The sequence below is a fragment of the Cricetulus griseus genome, assembly GCF_003668045.3.
Source record: "Cricetulus griseus strain 17A/GY chromosome 1 unlocalized genomic scaffold, alternate assembly CriGri-PICRH-1.0 chr1_1, whole genome shotgun sequence".
Lineage (NCBI taxonomy): Eukaryota > Metazoa > Chordata > Mammalia > Rodentia > Cricetidae > Cricetulus > Cricetulus griseus.
In genome coordinates, this window is record NW_023276807.1 from 152,468,725 (window position 1) to 152,495,414 (window position 26,690).

At 36.9% G+C, this 26,690-nt stretch overlaps 1 protein-coding gene across 3 annotated transcripts; it reads right to left on the minus strand.

Annotated features, from left to right (window-relative positions):
• Positions 1-1,405: 1,405 nt before the first annotated feature.
• Positions 1,406-26,678, minus strand: LOC100758624 (UDP-glucuronosyltransferase 2B17). 3 transcript variants are annotated; one of them, XM_035452489.1, is made up of 7 exons: positions 26,362-26,678; positions 25,952-26,010; positions 24,629-24,777; positions 23,182-23,313; positions 6,031-6,118; positions 5,022-5,241; positions 1,406-1,685 (listed from the first exon to the last, which is right to left on the minus strand). In XM_035452489.1, the coding sequence occupies exons 1-7, from the start codon at positions 26,676-26,678 to the stop codon at positions 1,406-1,408; spliced, it is 1,245 nt and encodes a 414-aa protein (XP_035308380.1). The 3 variants fall into 3 exon arrangements, with proteins under 3 accessions (XP_035308380.1, XP_035308379.1, XP_027245061.1); XM_035452488.1 differs by lacking the exon at positions 25,952-26,010 and having other exon boundaries at positions 24,629-24,769; positions 26,196-26,678; XM_027389260.2 differs by having other exon boundaries at positions 25,952-26,678.
• Between the last annotated feature and the right edge of the window lie 12 nt (positions 26,679-26,690).

Sequence of the window (26,690 nt, forward strand, 5' to 3'; positions counted from 1 at the left end):
GATATAAACTCACAGAAATCACAAAATTTATATATGGATAACCTTATGTAAAAAAAGGAAACCAGTCCTGGAATAGGTCAAGAAGTTGAAAACTGAATCATAATACATCAGGCAAGTTAGTGAGTGAGTATATCTAATACTAGAATGGGAACAAAGCAGCCCCTCCATTTAGCTTGCTTAAATTTAGCTTCCAGGGAATACAGATTGTCAAGATCTTGTTAGAAGTCATTAAGTGGAGGGAGGGTGTTCATGAATACTGAATAATCAACAGTGCACCTCTAAGCACCAAAAGAAAAGAATCCCTTGAGTTTATACTTTGTGATTTACAGGTGTGTGCAACAGGAGAGAGAGAGAGGTGGAGGAAGGAAAGAGGAGGGATGGGGAGAGGGAGGGAAAAGGGAGGGGGAGAGGGAAGGAGAAATTTATCTGAAATAAGGCTAACTAGTGTTCAATTTTCAGCTCAGTTGAGTGAATTACCAGACAGAGACTTTGCATATACATAAGAGCATAGAACAGAAGCAATGGATTCATCATATCCTAAGGCCAACTTCTCATAATTATGCAGGCAGCTATTAATTCCACTTGACCTCTCAGAATGGTGAGCTCTAATGAAAAACACAAAGCAATAAATAGTGGGGCTATGGTGCAGGTACTAAATCTTATTATACTACTAGGACAGTAATCTAAAAGTTAGTATCTATTAACATGATTCAACAAAATTTCATCAGTTAGCTCTTGACATACCAGCCTAATACCTTGTTTACTTTCAAAATCTATGTTAAAATGTAATGTCCAATGTTAAAGCAAAACACTTTCATCATTTATAACATACTTAACTTCATTATAATGGCCAGAGATTGTAGTTGTATGGCACACTATCTTACGGTTTTCTAACCATACTAATCTGTACTTTGGTACTGTAATAGACTTTGTGGCTTGCTTTGATTTTACCTTTGCTTTTACTCTTTATTTCTCCACCACATATTTGCTCATCATGGTGGTGTCTGCCCTGACTCAGGTCCAGGGCCCTCCTTTGTTTGAGTTCTTCAAATTTTCACTTTTAATTGATGAAGGTGAGGGTTTATTTTACATCATGGCTCTCTGCACTTCACTGAGGAAAAGCAGGTCAGGAGTTTAAGGCAGGAATCAGGAGACAGCCCTGAGGCAGATACTGTGGAGGAATTCTGTTTACTAGATTATTCCTTACAGTTTGCTCATCCTTTTTCTTTCTATCATGTTTTTTATTTGGGATTATAATATAATTCCATTATTCTCCCTTCCCTTTCCTCTATCCAAAGAAGGTATGCTTTGATCAAGTAATCAGTGAATGTTTAGAAGGCAGTTCATTAATGATGAATTAAAATGATGCTGAAATTTAGTTCTTGTAGTACATTCTCAAAGAGCTCTACTCATTCTTCATTTTCTTTCCTGTCTTTACAAATTTTTGATAAATGAATAAGCAGGATTTTATGACAAGGAAAGTTATGACTGCCACCCAAGCCAGTAGGAATCCAATCACATCCAGAGAGTAGTACTGGTACCAGGTGAGGTTGTATGCAAGTGGCCTCAGGTGCTTGGCCCCTTTGTGTCTCATGACAAACTCAATCCAGAAGACGGCTCTGTCCAGCGGCTTCATGGGCTGATCATTGTGAATGGTTGATAACCACATTGCATTCTCTTTATAGCTGAAAGAAGTAAAACGGGACATCAGCTTATATAATTTATGAAAAATGCACATGTGTAATTTTCTTGTGTAGATAGTAAAGCAAATTACACAAACATAGAAGGAAAATGAATTATATTTTATGTTCATGAATATGAAGATCTTCACAGGTATATCTAAGCTCTTTTAGCATGCAAGAATAATGTACTCACTCATATGTGGACCTGCTTTATGATACATAGTAGTGATTGTGCTTTATCAGAGCTGTTTTAATGATGTTTCTCAGAATGGTTTCCTTTCAGATGATGATTGAGAAGCTGATTTAAAAAAATGGTGGCAAGTACCACAAGAGTAACAGAACTGTGCAGTTTTCTGGGTTTCTGCTTTTTATTTTATTTTTTTAATGGAGTGTGATGGATGTCTCTACAATTTTTGTTCAAAAGACTGCAGAACCTAGAAAAGCTGTGCTGCTATCGATGCATAACATACTGCTATATTGGTCTTTTTATATAAATATAAATATATATATACATATAAAATTTGAATTTTTGGAAACTTTAGCTGTGCTGTCAACTTTTTAAAAAAGTATCCCAGTTTACCATGTTGAGTTGGCATTGTACAGAAATTAACAGCCATATTGGTCTAGAAATGTTGAACTTAATTTTTTCCATTTGTACAGGGGTAATGCACTGTATTAAATATGTAAAGTCTTATCTACGTGTGTTTGATTACAAAAACAAATAAAGTATTCTCTAAAAAAAGATTAAGCATCTAAAAAGAAACATGGGAAGATCAAATATTCCTAAAGTAGTGTTTGGAGACAGCTAGTCCTAAATACAAAATATCAAAATGAGATATTATTTGAGTAGATAAAACTTCAGTTAACCATAAGCAATTATTAATAAACTTTGTTTTCAAAGCATATACTAGTGTCAGGATGTATAAGTAGAAAGAAAATCCCTCTCTAGTTTCCATTTTGGTACATATCTGTGTAAAAATGATAAACATTGAAATGATATTTCTAAAGAATGCTATCAATGAGTAGTGGTTATAATTACAAAAGTGTCCTGGTTCTTGTTAATTAGCTATAATAGCTGTTTCCCATTGCTTTCATGTAGGTTATCACCTATGAAACTGATAGGAAGGGTATCTTTCTTCTCTATGACAGCACTGGGAATTTTAATTATTTATTCTTATTGTAAAGTAGATTCGCAATAAAATTTGGCTATATGTGTGTGTGTGTGTGTGTGTGTGTGTGTCTGTCTGTCTGTCTGTCTGTCTGTCTGTCTGTCTGTCTGTCTGTATAATGAGATTTGCTGGAGTTAGAGTTACAGATGTTGGTAATCACTTGACATGGTTGTTGTCCTCTGCTAGAGTAGACTTTAACTTACCCACTGAGCCATCTTTCAAGCTTAATTTTTGCTGTGATTGTTGATATTCACTTTTTGATATCATTGTAATTTTAGAAGTGAGAGCTGTAAAAATTCCACACTGAAGTATTGTAGCTGCCTTTGATTCTAATACTAAAATAATTATTGATGAGTATATAAAGAAGAAGGGTAACATAGAGAAATGAGTCATCAACCCTCTTGTCAGTTTGATGTAGCAGAAGTAGCAATTGTAGCCTGGCGTTGGTGGTGCACAACTTTAATCCCAGCACTCAGGAGGCAGAGGCAGGCAGATCTCTGTGAGTTCGAGGCCAGGCTGGTCTCCAGAGTGAGTGCCAGAATAGTCTCCAAAGCTACACAGAGAAACACTGTCTCGAAAAACAAAACAAAACAAAAAAACAAAAACAAAAAAAAGAAAAGAAAAAGAAATAGCAAATTTAATAATAGTGATTTACTGTCTTAATATTTAAAAGCAAAATGAGAGATATTTCTTCTCATTAAATAATTGCCATCTCTTAGTATGCATATTACATTTTCTTAAAATTTAGCATGAAACGTATCTGATGGGGAAATGGGAAAAGGGAAGGCTCCATAGGGAAGGGAGAGGCTGTTAATAGCAAAGGGCAGAAAATAATAAATTAACAATATGGATGTCAGAAAAAGCCATAAATATTGTAATATTAACAATTTATCCAAATCTCCCATAACACATGCAATTCCACATATAAATATACATTTATAGTTAATTATCTTTTCTCATCTGGACTGATTGTGCTCCATCTAAAAGACAAAGATGACCTAATATAAACCCCAACACAAGACATGAGAAACCCTCTTTTAAGATGTTGGCCATGGGTGTCAAACAGACTCCCAAAATGCATAGCCTATTGTTGCTGCTTATTCTCCAGAGATAGGAGGTAACTTTCTATTGCTGAAAGAGAATGCAATTAAGAAACAGAACCCAGGGACCTTTGAGCTGGAACTCATTTGAAAGCCCCTTACTAGAAAAATAACCTTCATAGTACATCACAGAAGAGAGGATTGAAAGATTTTAAAATCCAGAGAAGGCCAAGATATTTGCTGTGAATTTGCATCTTTGATAAGCTCTAATGGTGAAATGTCAGCAATATAGATATCTAAAGAAGATCTTAATAATGGCAACACCAATAGTCATTCTCAACAACGTAGTTCCCTAAACAAGATCTGAAAAAGTATGACAGCAATAGCCATGCTAACATGGAAAGAGTTCAATCTCACACTGGTCAGAACTCTACACAAAATTATTACAGGCACTTAAGCAATGCTAAGAGTAGGAGAGAAATAGTGTTTCCAGGAAAGAGCTTCCACATGGATTTTTTTAAATCAAAGAAAAATAATGATGGGCATATCCATTTTTCCTTCATTCTAATAGGTTTTCACTATATGAATTTGTCCTAAAACAGACTGCATATATAAACATTTATTCAAACACTTCGTTTTATATTAGTATCTATGTTATTTCAATGCAGAATGTTACAACTTCTATAAAAGTTAGATATTTCTTTTATAACATTCAAGTTTCTCTTTTGTAATGTTTCCCTAAAGCTTCTACATGTAATACATCTGGTACCACACATAACATTTCATTTTACTTCACTTATGAATATTAAGTTTTATATTAACCTTAAATCTCTGATCAGTTACTTCACTAAAAGAATTGAAAAGAAAAATTGGCAAAAGCTGTTGACATATGTCTGTTGGCCAAGCAGTTTGGAAATGAAGTAGTTAAGAAAGAAACATAAAGTATAACATGCAAATAAAAAACAATAACAAAAGAGAGGAAAAACCTATGACACTGAATCATGTCCTAAATTGTCTCTGTATTATTTTTGCCTTTAGGATAATACTTGCCCTTGTGGCCTTCAGTAAGAATCACATTGAATAATGAATAAATAAATAATGAATACACATTTTTAAAAGATTATACTCACGTAGGATTCTCTATGACTGCCTCCAGTGCATTGAGCAAATCGGACCTTGTTATTGTTCTGAAATTTAATGCAACAGCTGCTCCTTTGGCCACCATGTAGGCAATGTTATCATGTTGTTCTCCAAACAAAGGAATGCCAATCATAGGGATTCCAAAATGAATTGCCTCATAGATGCCATTAGCTCCACCATGAGTTACAAAGGCTTTGGTTTTCGGATGACCTGGAATAAGAGGAATTCAGACTACCATTAATTAGCAATCTCTTCTTTTTTAACCTTTATATCTTCTTTAAATTATAAAAAAGCTTGTTTTACATGTCAATCCCAGTTCCCTTTCCCTGCTCTCCTCCCCTGCCCCTCACCGACCCCCTATCCCATTCTCTTTCTGTTCCCCAAGGAGGGTTAGGCCTTCCATGGGTATATCTTCAAAATCTGTCATATCAGTTGGAGCAGGGCCAAAGCCCTCCCCTGTGAGTCTAGGCTGAGAGAGTATCCCTCTATGTGGAATGGGATTCCAAAGTCCATTCATATACTAGGGAAACTGATCGACTACCAGAGGCCCCTTAGTAGTATTAGACATGAAGTGAGAAATGTATACTATGAGGAATTGAAAGGATATTTTTCTACATGAAGATTTTTTTAATAATTGGATTTATTAATTTAGTTTACATCATGACTCCAGTTTACCTTCCCTTCTCATCACAAGAAAATCTAAAGAAGATTCTTAATTCTTAAACTCATAATCTCAGTATTAATGTTTTCCTATTCAGAGCCAGAAGAAACTAAATGTACCGACAGATATCTTGCAAATTTACTTGTGAATTGAGACTTAAACTGGAATACTGATTTCCAGTTGAACACCTGGATTACATGGTAGATAAGGAAAATTGAGTGTTAAAAAAAGACCAAGTGCATGTCAGATATTGTTATCTTAAATAAATAATATATTCACTAGATGTAATATAAAGGGTTTTGAAGTCAACTATATAGGATTGCTTTCCAGAGTCTTACCTAGAAGGTCATTCTGGGGGAGCCATTTGAAGATTCTTGTATTGGGTCCTAAGGTGTCTGGTGTTTTGCCATCAAATTTCCAAAGAACCTGTTAAAGGTTAGATAATCTTTATTTCTAGAGCCCAATTCAACTTTATACAGGCTGAACAGGTTACATTTTGGAATTTAAATGTATGTGCATATGTGTATATAACAACATTAATGAAAAAAATAGATGCTATGTATTAGGAAAAGACCATGGATATGCGGGAGTTTGGGGAGAGGAATGAAAAGAAAACATAGCAAATTACTAATAATTTATATGTTATATAAATATATATTGATAGCTCTCCTAGTCTATTTTTAATATTATATTTTAAATGCTTTACAGTTTACTTTTATTTTCTTGTCCTATGCTATTTTTAATGATTTTCAAGTTTCTGTCTTTATTAATTCATGACAAATATTCCTGATCCACAATATTCTCTGGTCTGGAGTTCTTTGAAACAATGCCATAATATTGGTCAATGGGAAAATGGAATCAGTCATCTGACCCAACACAGGAGTAACCTTGCATAGTCTACTTTTGGAGCATGGTCCAGGAAAGGAGTCACATGAGGAGAATTCTGAGTGTTTGAGAGAACACTCTAATAAAACAGGATGATAGTCTTGTGACCTCAATTTCTTCAAAACACAAGAATTTTTTGGAATGTATTTTCATCTTCCTTCCAGGTGTAGCAGACAGGGGAGTGTCTACTCCAGGTATAGCAGACAGTGGTGTGTGCTTTGTGTGCCTCTGTGGTGGTTGGAAAGAAAATGGCCTCCTAAGAAAGTGGCACTTTTAGTAGGTGTGGCCTAGCTGGAGAAAGTGTGCCACAGTGGGGGTGGGCTTTGAGGTCTCTTCTGCTCAAGCTTCCCTCTGTGTGTCTTTCAGTAGACTTCCTGTTGTCTGAAACTCTCAGCTCCAGCATCACATTTGCCTGTATGCTGCCACATTCCCCTTCATGATGGTAATGGACCGAACATCCTGGAAATGTAAGTGAGCCACCACAATTAATTGTTTTCATTGTGAGTTGCCATGTTCATTATCTTTCTTCACAGCAATTAAAACCTACCTCAGACAGCTTCTATGGAAAAATATGTGTTCATTTGTTTGTTTGTCATACATAGATTGTCCTTGTGATTGTATATTGTTTCAATTCAAGTTATCTTCACTCATATGCCCCTTCCTAACCCTCAGAGTATACATTGTCTGATAGTAAAGTTGACTATCACATCAGACTTTAGTCTGCCTAATATTTGGCTCCATTCTCCCAAGATCCACTTTCTCTGGAGCTGTGACAAGTGGCTCCTGCACAGAGAACTAAACTTGGCTACATGATAGGAGAGTGAGGAGCCTCACAGAAGGAGGTTATTGACTATAACGAGGCAGAAACCAGGGAAGACTTTGCCTATGTCAATGCTTGTGCATCTTTATTATTATTATTTTGAAGGGAGGAGGACTAGTATCAAAATCACAACTATTAGACTGCCTACAAATGGCTTGGGATCATAATCCCTAGTTTCCAGAAGAAGGCACTTTAGATGAAGTATGGGATAGAGTCTGAATGAATATTGAAATGGCATATAAATAAGAGGAGAGGATCCCAATTCATTGTTGGGTCAATTAGGCATTGATTTGGACTCTGAATAAAATATGTAATAAAATATGTAATAACAAAGGTTATTAATCATGAGGAAGATAGGATAATTCCTTACATGAATATAAACTAGATGGTCACATCTTAAAATGGGTAAAAGAGGCAAAAAAGAGAAAGAGATGACTTTCCCAGTGTAGGTAAAATCAAAGGTAAAAACAGCACCTGTGGCAACTACGCAGGTGATAGCTCCCTCAGCTACTTTACTGGAAACCCCCTTAAATGTATTTCCTGTATTGTCTAAAGACAATCCTGAAGCATGGCTTGAGAAATCTGATAATCAGTCTAATCTAATCTTGAGTTCTCTCTACTTTTTGATGAGGAATTAGGAGAGCCTATGAAAAAGCCAACTTTACAACCTAGATAAGCTAAGGCAGGGCAGGGAAAGGAATTAATTTACCAATTCCTCCCTGGCCTACTGAGCTGAACTTAGTATTTCCAGTGAAATTTCAATAAATCAAAATATTCATCAGGGACTAGAATTGGATATAATGAAAGATTTTAAGAAGGCTTGTGCTTCATATGGACCTACTGCTCCATGTAGTTATTAACATCTATTGACTGGAACAAAAATGTAAAATAGTTTCCATATGATGTTCATATAATTGTTAAAATAGTTCTTAGCTCTATCCTGTTATGATAAATCTTTCTGTCAATAGCCGCTGAGCCCCACTGCCACGTGGGTGCTTTATGCCACCCAAGTTAGGGCCCAAATGAATACACAGAAACTTGCATTAGGTTCAAAGCTGCGTGGCCCATGACTAGAACTTCTCATCTGCTAGCTCAGTCTTAATTATCATAAATCTATATATGTTATAAGACTTATCTTTATAGAGGATGTCATTTGCTGGCATCCTCTCTTGCCGGTGGCTCACATCCTGCTGCTGGAGGACGCGAAGGTGAAAAGGGGAGCCTTCCTGTTTCTCCTTGGCTTAAATATGAGTCTCCTTGCTATGTCACTTCCTGCCTGGATCAGCACTTCTCTACTACATTTCCCAGAATCATCTTTGACTCCTAGTTCTGTCTAACTTGCTATCTCATTGGCCAAACTATTTTATTTAATAATCAATAAGATAAACATACACAGTACATTCCCCATCATCTCCTCATTTCTGTCTAAATAAAGAGAAGGGTAACTTATTTTTTATAATAACTGAAGAAAACTATAACCATAACTATCTGTCTTCAACTCTATCAAAGACCACAGAAGGATAATATATAAACTCTAGAACTGTCAGAGACATCTTGCTACCTGGACAGTCACCCAAAGTTCCTTTGTAATGTTGGGGCATCCATCTTCAGCCCATAGGCCACAGTGTGTCTGGCACATTTCTCCATTTCAATGGGAACCCTTCAGTACTGTCTTGTTTTGTGAGTTTAGCAGTCACTTTCTTGTGGGTCCTGTATGTCTAGCTTATACTGTAACAAACAGTCCAGGCAAGACTATCCAATTCCTTAAGTGTAAGATGCATCTTTCTGATAAAGTGCATAAAATATTTCTACAGCTAAGACTGAGGGTTAATACTAGAAATGTCACATAAAATGTTGACAATGACTGGTACATGGGCATCAACAGATTGTCAGCTGCTTAATATGCCTCCTGCAGATCTCTCACACATTAAGGATGTAGCTGTCTCTCATTGCTTGGATGAAAATTGATGTGGAGTATGACTTTGTGTCTTGTTACATAAAACATATACAAAATCCCTCTGGACCTTATACTAATTTCATAGAAAGATTCAAAGTAGCTATTGAATAACAAGTAAATGTGGAACAAATTCATGAGTTTTTAAAAACACTTAGCTTCTGATAACATCAGTCAAGATTGCTATAAATTGCCAAGTGTTGGTGGCATACACCTTTAGTCCCAGCACTCAGGAGGGAGAGTCAGGTGGATCTCTGTGAGTATGAGACAAGCCTGGTTTACAAGAGCTAGTTCCAGTACAGGCTCCAAAGCCACAGAGAAATCCTGTCTCGGGAAAGCAAAAAAAAAAAAAATTAAAAGATTACTATGAATTAATCAAGCCACAAGGAGAGATAAAAAATGTTATGGACTTTCCAAAGTTATGTAGAAAATAGAGATCTATAAACATAGGGCAAAATTAGCTGCTATAGAAATCTATGCAGTACAAAAACAGATGTTACAAAGTAGCTCTTGAAGAAACATTATAAATTGTCCTTGTAATGACTGAATGCTCAGAATCAATGAGCTCCTGCCTTATGACCTCTATGCAAGAAAGGGATAAGAAATGCTGGTCTATGTACAATAAGAACTTTGAGACTTTAAAGAAAGAAATTAAAGAAGATACCAGAAAATGGAAAGATCTCCCATGCTCATGGATAGGTAGAATCAACATAGTAAAAATGGCAATCCTGCCAAAAGCAATCTACAGATTCAATGCAATCCCCATCAAAATCCCAACACAGTTTTTCACAGACATTGAAAGAACAATACTCAACTTTATATGGAAAAATAAAAAACCCAGGATAGCCAAAACAACTCTTTACAATAAAGGATCTTCTGGAGGCATCACCATCCCTGACTTCAAGCTCCAATATAGAGCCATAGTTCTGAAAACAGCTTGGTATTGGCACAAAAATAGACAGATAGACCAATGGAATCAAATTGAAAACCCTGATATTGACCCACGCACCTATGAATACCTTATTTTTGACAAAGGTGCTAAATCTATACAATGGAAAAAAGATAGTACCTTCAACAAATGGTGCATGTACACTTGGGTTCGGACATGCAGAAGATTGCAGATAGATCCATACCTGTCACCATGCACAAAACTTAAGTGCAAATGGATCAAAGATCTCAGCATAAATCCAGCCACACTGAATCTTCTAGAAGAGAAAGTGGGAATTACCCTTGAACAAATTGGCACAGGAGACCTATTCCTGAAAAATCACGCCAGGAGCACAGACACTGAGGTCTGCAATCAATAAATGGGACCTCCTGAAACTGAGAAGCTTCTGTAAGGCAAAGGACACTGTCAGTAAGAAAACTGACCACCCACAGAATGGGAAAAGATCTTCACCGATCCCACATCTGACAGATTTCTGATTTCCAAAATATATAAGAAGCTCAAGAAGCTAGTCACCAAAACACCAAACAATGAAATTAAAAAGTGAGGTGCAGAACTAAATAGAGAATTCTCAACAGAAGAATCTGAAATGGCTGAAAGACACTTAAGAAAGTGCTCAAAATCATTGGCCATCAGAGAAATGCAACTCAAAAACCCTGAGATACCTCACGCCTGTCAGAATGGCTAAAATAAAAAAAAAACCAATGACAGTCTATGCTGGAGAGGATGTGGAGAAAAAGGAACACTCTTCCATTGCTGGTGAGAGTGCGAACTTGTAAGACCACTCTGGAAATCAGTATGGCAGTTGCTCAGAAAAATGGGAATCAGTCTACCTCAAGATCCATCCATTCCTCACTTGGGTATATACCCAAATAGTGCATGTTCATACAACAAGGACATATGTTCAACCATGTTCATAACAGCATTGTTTGTAATAGCCAGAACCTGGAAGCAACCTAGATGTCCCTCAACTGAAGAGTGGATAGAGAAAATGTGGTACATTCATACAATGGAGTACTACTCAGCAGAAAAAAAGCAATGGAATCTTGAAATTAGCAGGCAAATGGATGGAACTAGAAGAAACCATCCTGAGTGAGATAACCCAGTCACATAAAGACAAACATGATATGTACTCATTCAAATATGTATTTTAGACATAGAGCAAAGGATTACCAGCCTATAATCCTCTTCACCAAAGAAACTAGGAAAAATGAAGGACTCTGAGGGATAAATGGTCCCCAGGAATGGAAGTGGCATGAACTCCTGAACTAATTGGGAACATGAGGGTAGGGGGGAGGGAGCTGCTACAATAAGAGCAAGAGAAGAGGAGTAGAGGAGAGGAAATGGAAGGGCAGAAATATTGAGTTGGGAAAGAATAGAGGAGAGAGAGCAGAATGAGAGATATCATATCACACGGAGCCACTATAGGTCCGAGAAGAGATCTGGAACCAGGGAGATCTCCAGAGACCTACAAGGATGACACGATCTGACAATCCAGGCAATGGTGGAGAGGATAACCTAAAAGCCCTTCCACTAAAATGAGAGTGATGACTTCTCTTTATGCCATCTAGTGGCTGATGGAAGCAGAGACAGACATCCACAGATACATACTGACCTGAAATCGGGAATTTAGTTGAAGAGATGGAGGAATGAATATTGAAGGGGTCTGTACCAGGTTGGAGAAACCCACAGGAACAGTAGGCCTGAACAAGGGAGAGCACATCGACCCCAGATGCTGTCTGGGAGGCCAGTACAAGACTGATCCAGACCCCTGAACATGGATGTCAATAAGGAGGCCTCTGCACTCCAGGGAGCCTCTGGTGGTGGATTAGTATTTTTCCCTGGTGCAAGAAGGGACTTTGAGAGCCCATCCCACCTGAAGGGTTACACTCTGGCCCTGGACACATGGGGAAGGGCCCAGGCCCAGCACAGGTAGATTTGGTGGACACTGCAGAGCCCCTGTTGAGGGCCCTGCCTGGGGAGTGGTGGGTGGATGGAGTAGGGGGTGGGCTGGGGGTGGGGGAAGAGGAATGGAGTGAGAGGAGGGTGAGGGAGAAGGGACTTACATGTGAAACAAGCTTGTTCCCTAACTAAACTAATAAATAAATTTTTTAAAAAAAAAGAAATGTTGTTCTAAAAATGATAAGGATGGCAAAACATTGCCTGGCAACAATAACAGTGCCACTCAACATATCGGGAAACATATTAAGGGCCTGTTTATAATTTCCACAAAATTTAAGGGTTTAAATCTAAAATGATAACATTTATGCCAGCTTCATATATAGTCAATCTATTCTTTTGTTACAGACTGTTACTCAAAGAAGTGCTGCTATTGATATTCCCTTCTCTAAAGTGTTGCTGTTTCCTCTCTTTAAGATCCTTTTAAGTTATACACAGGATATTGGAGACCCACACTGCCTCAAACAGATTATTCATGAAAGGAATCATAGTTCATGCAGGAGTCATTGATGATATTTAATGGGGAAATTGCAGTCATGATCACAGTGCCTACTAAATGCCCATTTAAAGTGAGAGAAAAAATTGCAGTCATTGTTATTGCCTATATAGTCCTTTCACAAAGAAATGTGCATCATAAGGGAGACTTAAGTAGTACAAATAAGACTGTAGCCTTAAGCCCCTTACTAAAGGAAAATGATAAACTATTATTGATTTTAAAAATAAGAAGAAAAATATTTGTAGGATTAATTGTTTATGGAACTTATATTTCTATTATATCCATGGAAGAATGGCCACCAGAATGGTCTTATTATGGGTGGTAAATTCCACCCTGTTATGAGCTCTAACAAGATTAAGCAGAATGCTACAGGATTGCGATGTATGAGCCCAGACAGCATAATGGAAACCCTCCAGCCAAATGTTACTCATGCTCTGATTAATCTTTGGGAAGAGACTTTTTAAAACAAGCTCATGCAGAAATCTATATTCCCACCACTAATGCTACCCATTCTTCACAATTACAATTGCTAATGGTAAGATTGGCTATCAAAGGACTAGAAAAAGAGTTACAAGTGATTATGGGACCTAAATTTCCATGTGGACAAGAACATTAGCATGGCTTCGGTCTTTCAATGGGGCCAAAAACTACATAAAATCCAGCAACCCTATCTGGATGCCTCAATAGCCTATTTATAAAGAAAGGTATGGACTCTTCACAAGGTAGTCAGAAAGCAGTGGAGAATGGACACATAGAGCCTTCTTTTTCTCTCTTGAACCCTCCTGGTTTTATGATTAAAAAAGAATCTGGCAAACGGAGATCGTTGATTTATTTATGAAGTGTTTTGCCCCCTTATGACCAATGGGGGCTTTACAGCCTTGGTAAAAATTGGCCTTTAATAGTTTTGCATTTATGAAAGTTTAGTTTTATACTACACATATTCATCCAGATAGCAAGGTAATTTTTGGTGTTTCTGTTCCTTCATTCAATCATAAAGAATTTCATCTCTTATATCAGTGGACCGTGTTACCTCAAGGCATGACAAAATTCCCTATTATTTGTCAGTACAATGCAGGAGAAGGTTTTAAAGCCTCTGAGCGAGACCTTCAGTAAAGCTTGTGTGTGTTAGGTTTCAAACCTGGGAATAATGGCTGAGGTGCCTATTTAACAATTCAAAGCTGTGCTGTATGCCAGGTTTTCCCTGTATGCCTCAGTTCCTACTTGTTCTAGGGCACCCCTGTCTGGAATACCTTGCACTGTGTCCTGAACTCTCCAGACCAGGGGGCTGGGCTGCCCTTCACAATATAATCCAACAATTTTGGTTACCCATTCCTTTTTGTATTTTTGACCTGGCTGCTTCAGCTGGTTCCCATCTCTCCTCTCTCCCTTCCCCTCTCTGCTGTCTTCACAAGGCATAGCTCAGTCTGGTCATGTCCACTCTGGACTCTCCCAGATGTCCTTGTCCCTGCCTCTGGCTATCATCTCTCATATATCTATAATAAACTTTCTCCTTCACCATGCCTATGGGCAGACATGTCCTTTCCTTTCCTTTTATTTCTTGTTTATTTAATACTATTAATTATACGGGTGATATCCTCTTAGTCACCTCCAAAGAGAAAGAGCTACAATCCTTATATGGCATGACTCAGTATGTGTTACATAAAAAATGGGCTTATTATTACACTCGAAAAAGTACAATGATCAGACACTGTGTAATATCTGAGGCAACTGGTTACTAGAACAATTACTAAGCCCACCCCTCCAAATGCAAATGCCCATTGGACAATACAATTTTAAAACACTCAATGACTTTCAAAAAATTATTAGGGAATGTTAAGTATCTACTCACCACTTTAGAAATACCTAGTTATGTCCTAACCAATCTATTTAAAATGCCGAAAGGAGAGACAGCATTGGATAGCCCTTAATTTATCTTGAGAGGCAAAGGTAGAATTACAGGTATTTGAATCAAAACTAAAAGAGGTTTTTGAATATTGGCAGGATCACTTGCTGCCTTAAAATTTAATTATTTTCCCCACTAAATTGTCTCCAAAGGTAGTGTAGCACAAAAGGATAAATGTGGATTAGAGTGGATTATTTACAGCAGAAGGGCCATAAAATACTAACTGCTTACCTTACTCTTATTGATCAGCAAGTATTCCAGGGGAGGACCCAATATTAACAATTATATGGATTTGATCCTTGCTGTATGACATTACCTCTAACTAACTGTCAGTTTAAAAGGGAGTTACAGAACCCTATGGAATTTTACATTTCATTTATACATTACTTTGGAAGGACAGAAAACTGTTTTAATTTCCTTGTCACATTCTCTTATTTCTTGGAGTGTGTTTTTACCCTCCTCCCAGGTGGAGCAGATAGGAATGTGTCTACTTCAGGTTAACCACTACCACTTTGTATTGTTATACTGACAATGTTTAGTTTAAACTGTCCTTTTTTGTTTTTGAATACAAGTCATACTGTATTTATTGATAATTGAGAAAATAGGAATAAACATTAGGTCCAAAACAATCTATATCACATTCTGTAAAATTTCAAGCACTAGTAACACTATGGTAGTTAAATGAAAGTAATTATAAATAAAATTTCAATATTCTGTCCCATAAAACATACAGAAAATTATGCAGCAATGTTGAATTGGATGGCTACCAGTAAACTTACCCTGGCACAAGTATTCACACTTTCAATATTTATGACTTCTACTATTGTCAAATTTATCCTATATCCTTTTAATCCATGATTTCAGTGTCGTCCTGATAGATATACTGCTGCATCTGTAGATTGTTTCCAACAGTCTTTTTGGGGATAACTATTTTATTTCTTGGTAGAATGGCTTTAACATGACAATGATCATAAGGCTGAGTAATGCCACTCATCTAACTATGAATAGCTTCAACATATGCTAAAAGTTTCCTTCTACTACTCACATAATAAAGCATCTTATTTTTGTATGAGTATAGGGACAGTAATTACCATTGAGTTGGTCTCTTTTATGAATTTTCAGATGTGCTCTAAGTTTTGAGCTTCTGTTTTTCTCCATTTTTATTTAAATTAGAAACAAAATGGAGAAAACAAGATATTCCACAACAAAACCAGATTTAAACTATATGTAACCACTAATCCAGCCCTACAGAAAGTACTAGAAGGGAAAACTCCAACCTAAGGAAGTTAACTACACTCACAAAAACATAGGCAACAGATAATCCCACTTTACCAAAAGCCAAAAGAAAAAGCAGGGTAAATCCACACACAATACCACTACCAACAACAAATCAAAAACAAACAAGAATAAGCACTAAATGTTCCTTAATTTTCTTCAATATTGATGGTCTTAATTGGCCTATAAAAAGGCACAAGCTAACAGAATGGTTATGAGGACAAATCCATCCTTTTGCTGCATACAAGAAACACACCTCAACTCAAAGACAGACATTACCTCAGAGTAAAGAGTTGGGATAAGACATTCCAATCAAATGGACCAAAGAAACAAGCTGGGGTAGCTATCTTAGTATCTACCAAATTAGACTTCAAACCAAAATCAATCAAAAGAGATGAAGAAGGTCATTTCCCATATTCATCACAGGAAAAATCCATCAGGAAGAAGTCTCAATTCTAAACATCTATGCACCAATGTTCGTGAAAGAAACATAATTAAAACTCAAATTGCAAATAAGACCTCACACAGTTATAGTGGGAGACTTTAACACCCCACTCTCACCACTGGACAGGACCACCAGGCAGAAACTTAACAAAGAGACAAAGGAACTAACAGAAATTATGATCCAATTGGGATTAACAGACATCTATAGAACATTCCATCCAAACACATGAGAATATGCCTTCTTTTCAACACCACATGGAACCTTCTCTAAAATCAACCACAAACTCGGCAACGTAGCAAACCTCCACAGATACCAAAAAATTTGAATAACCCCCTGTGTCTTATCAGACCACCACGCTTTAAAGTTACAATTCAAGAACAATACAAATTGCAGAAAACCTACCAACTTATGGAAATTGAACAACTTGCAGTTGCACCATTCCTGGGTTAATGAATAAATAAGTAAAGAAATTAAACTGTTATTTTCATGCCTCTTTGGAAAAGCATGTTTTTGCCACATACACACAGCTTGTCATTATGATAGCATATAGCTTGAATTTGTATGATCTTTATTCATGACCTTTCGTAACCCTCGGAGTGTACATTGTCTGATTCTCTAAATAAACTTGCTATTGCATGAGACTTAATCTGCCTCATTTATCAGCTCCATTCTCCCAAGTCCTACTGTCTCCAGAGCTGTGACAGTTTAGGCTTTAAAACAAGAGAGTAAACCTGCTGTATCAAGTTCACCCCAAAAGACGTATGTTGTTTGTAGATCAATACTGTGGACAAAAAGACTCAGAACATGCCTGCATTATCTGCACATTGGAATTCCAACTGCTGTCCATGATGACTATGACCACACTAAGTGAAATTGACATTACTTTTTTTTCTGTTTCTTTGGGTGTTTCATATAATGTGCTTTTATCACATTCACTCCCTACCACAGTCTTTCTTAAATCACCACCTTCTTTTCCTACAATTGGTGTCCTTAAAAAAGAACACTGATGGGCTGGTCTGGGCACTGGGGACAGGGCCACTGTAACTTCGGTAGCCTGGCTGGAGTTTCTCTTACCGCAGATTCTGCTGACTGAAGTTCAATGCCTGGGGATGACTTGAGGTAGAGTGTCCAAGGGAGTTCATGCACACCCAGAGCCGTATTCTCAGTATAGAAAATTTGCCAGACGACATTTTCTAGTGGCCTGCTTGGAGCTGCCTAAGGCCTGGGGAATGTGCATTGGGGATCCCATCCAGGTAGTTTGGCTCATCCAGGACTGTCAAGGCCCAATACTAGTCCCACCTCCACCCATGAGTGGAGAAGAGCCTTTCGAGTATTGGACCTGCTTGCACCCACCAGAAGGGAACCTTGGAACATACCTTCCAGAAGATGAAGAAACTCCTCCTGCACCCACTTGAAGATGGGATGGAAGAAGAAAATATAAAACACATTCAAAAACAGAAAAACCAAAATGATACCACCAGAATTCAGGGACTCTACACTAAGAACACCCTGACATCGTAACACAAATGAAGCAGAAGAGAATAAACTTAAAAACACTTTCATGAAAATGATAGAGGCCCTCAGAAAGGATATGAGAAAATCCCTTAAAGAAATGGAAGAAAAAATAAACCCAAAAGCACAAGAAATCAACCAATCTCTTAAGAAAGCAAGGAAAGGCAAGAAAACGCAATCAGACAGATGAAGGAAATAATTCAAACAGTTCAAGACATGAAAACTGAAATAGAGACAATAAAGAAAACACAAACTGAGGGGATGCTTGAAACAGAAAAGCTGGGTAAACAATCAGGAACTACAGATGCAATCATAACCAACAAAATATAACAGATGGAAGAGAGAATCTCAGGTGCTGAAGATACACTAGGAAAAATAGATTTATCGACCAAAGAATATCTTAAGTCCAACAAATCCCTAACACAAAATATCCATGAAATATGGGACACTGTGAAGAGGTCAAACCTAGAAATAATAGTTATAGAAGAAGGTAAAGAAACCCACCTCAAAGGTGCAGAAAACATGTTTAACAAAATCATGAAAGAAAACTTTCCCAACCTAAAGAGAGACATGACAATGAAAGTACAAGAAGCTAGCAGAACACCAAATAGAGTGGACCACAATAAGTTTCCTCACCACATAATAATAAAAAAGCCCAAACATACAGAATAAAGGAAGAATATTGAGACCAGCTAAGGAAAAAGGCCAAGTAACATAAAGGCAAACCTATCAGAATCAGATCTGACTTCTCCATGGAGACTCTGAAAGCCAGAAGGTCCTGAATAGATAATCTACCAACACTAAGAGACCATGGATGCCAACCCAGACAACTACACCCAGAAAAGCTTTCAATCACTATAGATGGAGAAAACAAGATATTCCATGACAAAATCAGATATAATCAATACATATTCACTAATCCAGCCCTACAGAAAGGTCTGGAAGGAAATCTCCAACCCAACGAAGATAACTACACTCAAAAAACATAGGCAATAGATAATCAAACTTTACCAAACACAAAACAGTGGGGAAGTCCACACACAATTCCACCACCACCACCAAATCCAAAACAAAGAAGAATGAACAATCAATGGCCATTAATACCACTCAATATTAATGGTCTTAAATTGCTTATAAAAAGACACAGGTTAACTTCTGTTTGGTTCCTTGCCATGAGGCAGGCATCTGAATTTAGCTTATGTGTTTTTGATTGTTCATTCTTCTTTGTTTTGGATTTGTTGGTGGTGGTAGAATTGTGGGTGGATTTCCACCCCCTTTTTCTTTTGGCTATTGGTAAAGCTAGTTGGACTATGCTTTATGGCTCTGGGTGTGCTTTACAGATAAGTGCACAGCAATGACGTACAGAGCATAGCAACTGCCCTGGGAGGGCCTATAGGCCATAACAACTAGTTGACCAATCAACACAAGGCAGGTCCTCCAAGACTGGAGATGCACCAATCCTGAGCCTGTGCATACCCCTGGACACTCCCCTTATGCTGTCCTATAAGATCTCTGTCCTGTGGTTTCTCAGGGTCTTTCCCAGTCATCCACTGTGGCAGATAGATGAAAGGTTGAGCTAATGAGGTTAGCTCATTAAACAATTGCAATAAAAGTCTCATTGGTTTTGCATCAGAAAAAAAGGCACAGGCTAACAGAATGGATATGGAGACAGAATCCACTCTTCTGCTGCATACAAAAAACACACCTGAACTTCAGAGAAAGGTGGTACCTCAGAGTTAAGGATTAGTAAAAGATTATCCAATGTAATGGACCCAAGAAACAAATGAGGTAGCAATCCTAATAACTAACAAATTAGACATTAAACTGAAATCAATCAAAAGAGATGAGGAGTTCATTTCATATTAATCACACAAGAAATCCATCAGGATGAAGTCTCAATTCTGAAATCTATACCCCAAATACAAAGGCATCAACTTTCATAAAAGAAACATTACTAGAACTCAAATCACACATCAAACCTCACACAATTAGAGTGGGAGACTTCAACACCCCACTCTCCCTACTATACAGGATCACCAGACAGAAACTTAACAAAGAAACAAAGGAACTAATAGAATTTATGACCCAGTTGGGTTTAATGGATATCTATAGACCATTCCATCCAAACACAAAAGAATATACCTTGTATTCAGTGCCACAAGGAACCTTCTTTAAAATTGACCACATTCTTGGCAACATAGCAAACCTCAACAGGTGCAAAAAATTGGAATTGTACCCTGTATCTTATCAGAACACCATGCTTTAAAGTTAGAATTCAACAACACAAATTGCAGAAAACCTACAAACTCATGGAAATTGAACAATGCATAATTGCACCATTTCTGGGTCAAGGAAGAAATAAAGTAATTAAAGATTTCAGACAATTCAATGAGAATGAAGACACAACATACCCAAACTTATGGGACATATTGAATTCAGTGCTAACAGGAAAGTTCATGGCACTAAGTGCCAACATGAAGAAACTGGAGAATAGTCACACTAGAGAATTGACAGAACAACTGAAAGCTTTAGAACAAAAAGAAGCAAACTCACCCAGGAGGAGTAGACAGCAAAAAAATAGTGAAATTGAAGCTGAAATCAATAAAATAAAATCAAGGAAAACAATGCAAAGAATAAATGAAACAAAGAGTTAGTTCTTTGAGAATATCAATAAGATAAACAAAACAGTTATCCAAACTAACCAAAAGACACAGAGAGAGAGCATGCCAATTAGCAAAATCAGAAATGAAAAGGGGGAATAACAATGGACACTGAGCAAATCCAGAGATCATCAGGTCATCCTTTGAAAACATGTTCTCCACAAAATCAAGAACTTAAAGGAAATGAACAATTTTCTGGATAGGTATCATTTACCAAAATTATATCAAGAACAGATAAGAAATTTAAATATAACCCCTAATGAAATAGAAGCAGTCATCAAAAGTCTCACAACCAAAATAAAAGGCAAGGGCTAGATGGCTTCAATGCAGAATTCTATCAGAAATTCAAAGAACACCTAATACCAATGCTCCTCAAATTATTCCACACAATAGAAGCTGAATGGTGATTCCTAACTCTTTCTGAGGCTACAATTACCTTGGTACCCAAGCCACAGAGAGACACCATTAAGAAAGAGAACTACTGACCAATATCCCTTATGAACATTGATACTCAATAAAATACTAACAAATCAAATCCAAGAACACATCAGAAAAATCCATCCACCATCATCAAGTAGGCTTCACTCCAGGGATGAAGGGATGGTTCAACATATGAAATGTAATCTATCATATAAACAAACTGAGAAAGAAAAATCACATAATCATCTCACTAGATGCTGAAAAGCCTTTGAGAAAAATCCAACACCCCTTCATGATAAAGGTCTTGGAGAGAATAGGAATAATAGGAACATACCTAAACATAATAAACGCAATATACACCAAACCAACAGCCAACATCAAAACTAATTAAGTGAAACTGACTTGATTCCTCTAAAATCAAGAACAAGACAAGGCTGTCCACTCTCTCCATATCTCTTTAATATTTTACTTGAAGTTTTAGATAGAGCAATAAGACAACAAAGGAGATCAAGGAAATACAAACTGGAAAAGAAGAGTCAAACATTCGCTATTTGCATTTGGTATGATAGTTTACACAAGTGACCAGAAAAACCCTACCAGGGAACTCCCACAGCTAATAAACCCCTTCAGCAAAGTGGCAGGATACAAGATTAACTAAAAAATCAGTAGCCATACTGACAAATATTTTTCTGATATCTCTGCTGTTGGAGACAGAGTTTCATATTGTTTGTTCAGTTTTTTTCTGCTTCTGGCCCACTGGAATTCTCCTTTTTCTGTCTTTCATCTCTGAAGGGAGTGTTGGCATTACAGACACTATACCTGATTTAATGTGGGTTTGAGGGATTCAAACTGAGCTGATCACACTGCACTGAAAATGTATAACATACTAAGCCATTTCTGTAGCTCAGAATTTCCTTGAATGTGGCAAATGATGTTCGCATGTAGTAGATGCTCCATTTTATGAGGTTTGTCAGCGAGTTCTAAAATTATAACCATATCTGGGGTCTGGATTGGAACTGATTTAATGAGTATATTAATCCCAGCAAGGATTCTTTGCAGAATGTTGTAAATAATTTGCTGTCCATAAATGGTTTTTGAAAAATATCCCCAAATCTAATGACACTACTTTACATCCTACTGATTGGTATGTAGTCCTTATGACAAACTGCAATGGTTTTACATCAGAGGTCAGAATGGTCTGAGACAGAAAAACCCGTTCCATGTCCAGGCCAATTATGGGTGCTAGTGGTAGAATTCTCAGGCAAATTTCATTAAATGAACCATTATCCACATGGTTACCATGGATTTGCTATATGACTGACAAAATTAACTATTGCATCAGAAAATTAATAGAGGTGATTAAAGAGAGACTGTTCCACTACAAAATTATAAAATGTTCACAAACATTCCAATCTAATCCATAGAAAATTAATTTGTAGTATGCTATATGAAGTGAGTCACCTGATACTTTTTAAACTTTAGATTCCTTTGGACTGTTTCTTGTTTTCACTTTTCTTCCTTGAGTGGTAGAACTTTCACTCTGACTGATTCCAAGCAAGCTCTGTGTTTCTTCATTTAGAGGCACAGACGTAACTATGAGGGTAGCACCCATCTCTGTATTTCCTTTATACATTTCCAATACAAATATTGGCAAGGCAGTTCAGAACATAGTTTTTTCTTTTAATTCTCTTTCTCTCAATTAGCCAAAAGTGTGCTTTGATTGAGAGTGGTGAGCCTTGGACTCCCTTCCTTTAAAAGATTCTCTCACTGCACTCTGAACAGGCCTACTCTAAAATTAGGATGCAGAGTCATGCTACATTTGAAACCTTTTCAATACTTGCTTACTGTTATTCTGTAGAAATAGTAAATAACCCCCTGAAAAATCTAATGTATGCAGTGACTTTAAATAATCAACAAATAGAAAAAGTGTCACTGAAGAATTTGGCTATGTCTATATACTCTTGAAAGGAACTTCATTATTATGCCAGCATTTCAGAATGTGTGCACAGTGATCACAGTGCTTATATCCAAGTTACTCTCAGTCAAAGGCACCTTCTGCGGTATTGTAGCATCTGCTATGAATATCTGTTTCTAAGGCAAATTAGAGCATACTTAAAACTTTACTTTCACAAGTCCTTTCTGTAATCATCAGACCTTTCAAGGACTTTGACAGACTTAGTATACAGTTACCTCCCATGGAGCACTTTACCTCACCTTTTGTGGAATCTGGGCAAGGGCCCATGCAATTGTGTTGGCCTTTTCTTCTGTCATGTTACTGACCATTGACCCCAGAGAAAACACCACAACACCATGCTCTCCAGAACTCTGGACAAAGTCTTCCATTTCCTGTGAAGAGAATTTGCTTCATGACAAAATACCAATTGTTGAGAACTCACTTATGATACCTTTATGAAAAAACTAGGAGAATAGAAATTAAGGTGCTCCTAGGAATTTTTAGAGTAGTGTTTTTAAAACATACATACAGAAGACAAAACTGCCAGTGTCAAAGACTTTGTACTCACACATTGTGCAACGAACATTTTAATTACTTTCCTCTGGCAAAATTAAAACTCAGGAGTGCCAGCATACTTTATAAAGTATTCATAAAATTGTAGCTTCATTTACAAGTTTTCATCCTACAGGAAATGTGATATTTTTCCCTTGCTATTTTATTTTTCTCCTATAATGATTGGTTAAATATTACTAATTCATGTTTGATGAAATAATATCTATGCTGTAGTATTTGCATATCTAGTAGTTAATACAAACTTCCTACTATGATTAATAAAATGCTTTGGTATTTTTTGAAATATTCATAACTGCATGGCAAACATATACCACATAATAATATTCTGAAATTGTGTTTAAATAAGGTATTTTCAGAGATGACCTTCACGAACACTGGATGGACAGAAGCTATATCCTTGTTTCTCTGGATATGAAACAATTACCTCAGATACATGTTAGTCACAGCTTTTGATGATTGATAGTTTCTGAAGTGATGAGTTTAACTGAATTAATTTCTTTGTTTCTTTGTTTTTTGCATGTGTTTATATGTGTGCATGCATGTGTGTACAAGTGTGCTTCTCTGTGTGTGTGTGTGTGTGTGTGTGTGTGTGTGTGTGTGTGTGTGTGTATGTATGTATTGGGGGTCCTGAGGAGGTTTTCTGCCTTAGTTTTAGCACATAGGTGCCAAAAGTTAAAATCTGATGCCTTTCTCTATCATTCTTTAATATAGTTGTAGAGGCTCTCATTCTGAAGAGAAATGTTACAATTTTTACCAGATTGTGGCCAGCAAGCTCCCAGTATCAATCCTTTTCTGCATCCTAAGTACCAATGTCATAGTACTGTGTGGGACACCCAATTTTTTAATGGGTGTTGGGATTCAAACTTACATCCTCATAGTTGTTTGGTAAGGACTTTACCCAATGGCTAACCACCCAAGTACCCTAACTGACTTCATTTAACTCACTGATATGAATATTTCCCAGGTCTATCCTGTTCATTCCTGACTTTATTGACCCCATAGTTAGCAGGATGTTTAATTCCACTTCCTCTATATCTCTATCACTGGGAGCAAAATGTAATGAAAGGTATAGAATCATCTTTAACAAAGATTAAATAGAATGGAAAAGAGATTTAAAAAAAAAAATGTATTTACCTTAGGCAAGGGATTGGCAGGTTTGCAGTGGAGTCCTCCAACATATTCAACATTTGGTAAGGTTGGACGAGGAAACTCCAAATCCCAGTAGGAGCGAATGAGCCACATTTCTGCTTTGCCTATTGTCTCAGCTAAGGTAGTGTGCTTTCCTAGATGGAGAATAGGAGCAAATGAGAAACTGAAAAATTACCAGGATTGTCATCAGAATACAAAATATATATTTTCTTAAAAATGATGGAAGAATTTATTTTTGGTACAGAACAAGAGCATTTAAAAACCAATGCTCATTAATATGTAACATAATTTGCATGTGCAATTGATATATAAATGTCAACTTGGCCTTATTTTTAAAGTAAATGGTAAGAATTATCATTTCCTCAGTAATTTGAGATATTAAATAGTTATTGAAATAACCACTAATTTAATAGCACTTATAAAAATTATCACAACACTTTCAGAAATTATGATAGTAGAAATTTTTGCCCAATCTTAACTATGCATATTTTTAAGTGAAAAAAACCATGACTTCAGAATGTACAGACTGAGTGCACATGCACCCATGCTTCTGTAGTGTTTAAACAATGGATGCTAGGAAAGTACACAATAAAGGAACTTGGTATTAATAGCAACTGCAGTTCCATTTTTACATTTGTGAACTAACATAGTATCTTTCAAATGTAAGGTAACACTTTAGGAAATACAGAGGAAACACTTTATGATTTATCCGTGTTTGTGTGTGTGTGTGTGTGTGTGTGTGTGTGTGTGTGTGTGTGTGTGTTCGTGTATGCTAAGTTTATCAGGCAATTTTGAGCCACTGTACCTGGGTGGGTGTTAGTAACAGAACTCAGGCACTCCACCGGAATGGAAAACACTGTTAACTATTTGGTCCTGTTTTCAGATACCACATTTTAATTTTAAATTAAGAAGGTGGCCTATGCAAGAGAAAAAAATTCTTCAATATTATATACATATTAAAACTGTAAAATATGCTGTCCTTTTGTCTACATTAGCCAGGATTTGATTAAGAGCTAGTGATTTATTAAAATAGATAAAAATTATTGTAAAATGAGTAAAGAATCACTTAGGGAAAGTCTTCTGGCATCTCTTTGCAACTGCATACCTCACCAGAATGTCCCGTATCAGAACTGCTCTGCTTCTATTTAATCAATAATATGAGCTTATACAGGTTTTTGAGTTTGGTAGCTAATATCAGATTATATTTGATCACCTATAAAAGACAACTCTCACTTTGCATTTCAGGGACATAGGATATATTTAAATACTTGTGAAATTATGGTCACTGAGCTACAGATAAGAACTTACCCAAAGTTTCACTGTAAAACTGATCCCATTTCTTTTTATTAAATGACTGGAACCAAAAGTCAAAATACAGCATACATATCATATTTCTTACCCTCTCCATGAATGTCATTTTACCCCCTAATCCTGATAAAATTATAGGTACATAAGAGGGAGGGACTAGCAATCCTCCACTGTACTTTTCCATTGTATAGCCAGGAGAAAAGCGAAAACTGTATAGAAAAGGGATCTCGAGCAGTTCAGCTATCAACTCCCCACAGGGAGCAATGGCATCCGATAAAAGGACATCAAACTTGGATTTCTGTAGTTTTGTCATCAGTTGTTTGTTTGAAACTGTGTCTTTACAAAGACTTAGATAACTGTCAGAATATCTCTCACACACATCCTGTAGCAAAGGAGAGTATGATAAACATGAATCTCTTGGTATCTCATAAATCCATTTATTCACAAGCGATAGGAAAACCTCATCCAGATCATCTTTATTGAGAGATGTAGGAAAACTCTCAAACTTCAGGTCAGGTGACTTTTGGGGATCAAGAAAGATGGAAGCTGAAGGTCTCAGAACTGTTACTTCATGACCCCTCTGTGCAAGTTCATCCAGTATAATCTTTAGATTCAGCCAGTGACTGTATTCCATTGGCCACACCAACACCTTCCCACAATTCCCAGATCTGAAGCAGCAAGTCAATTGCAGCAGGAGCAGCAGAAGAGGCATCCACTTCACAGGCATCCTGGAAAATCA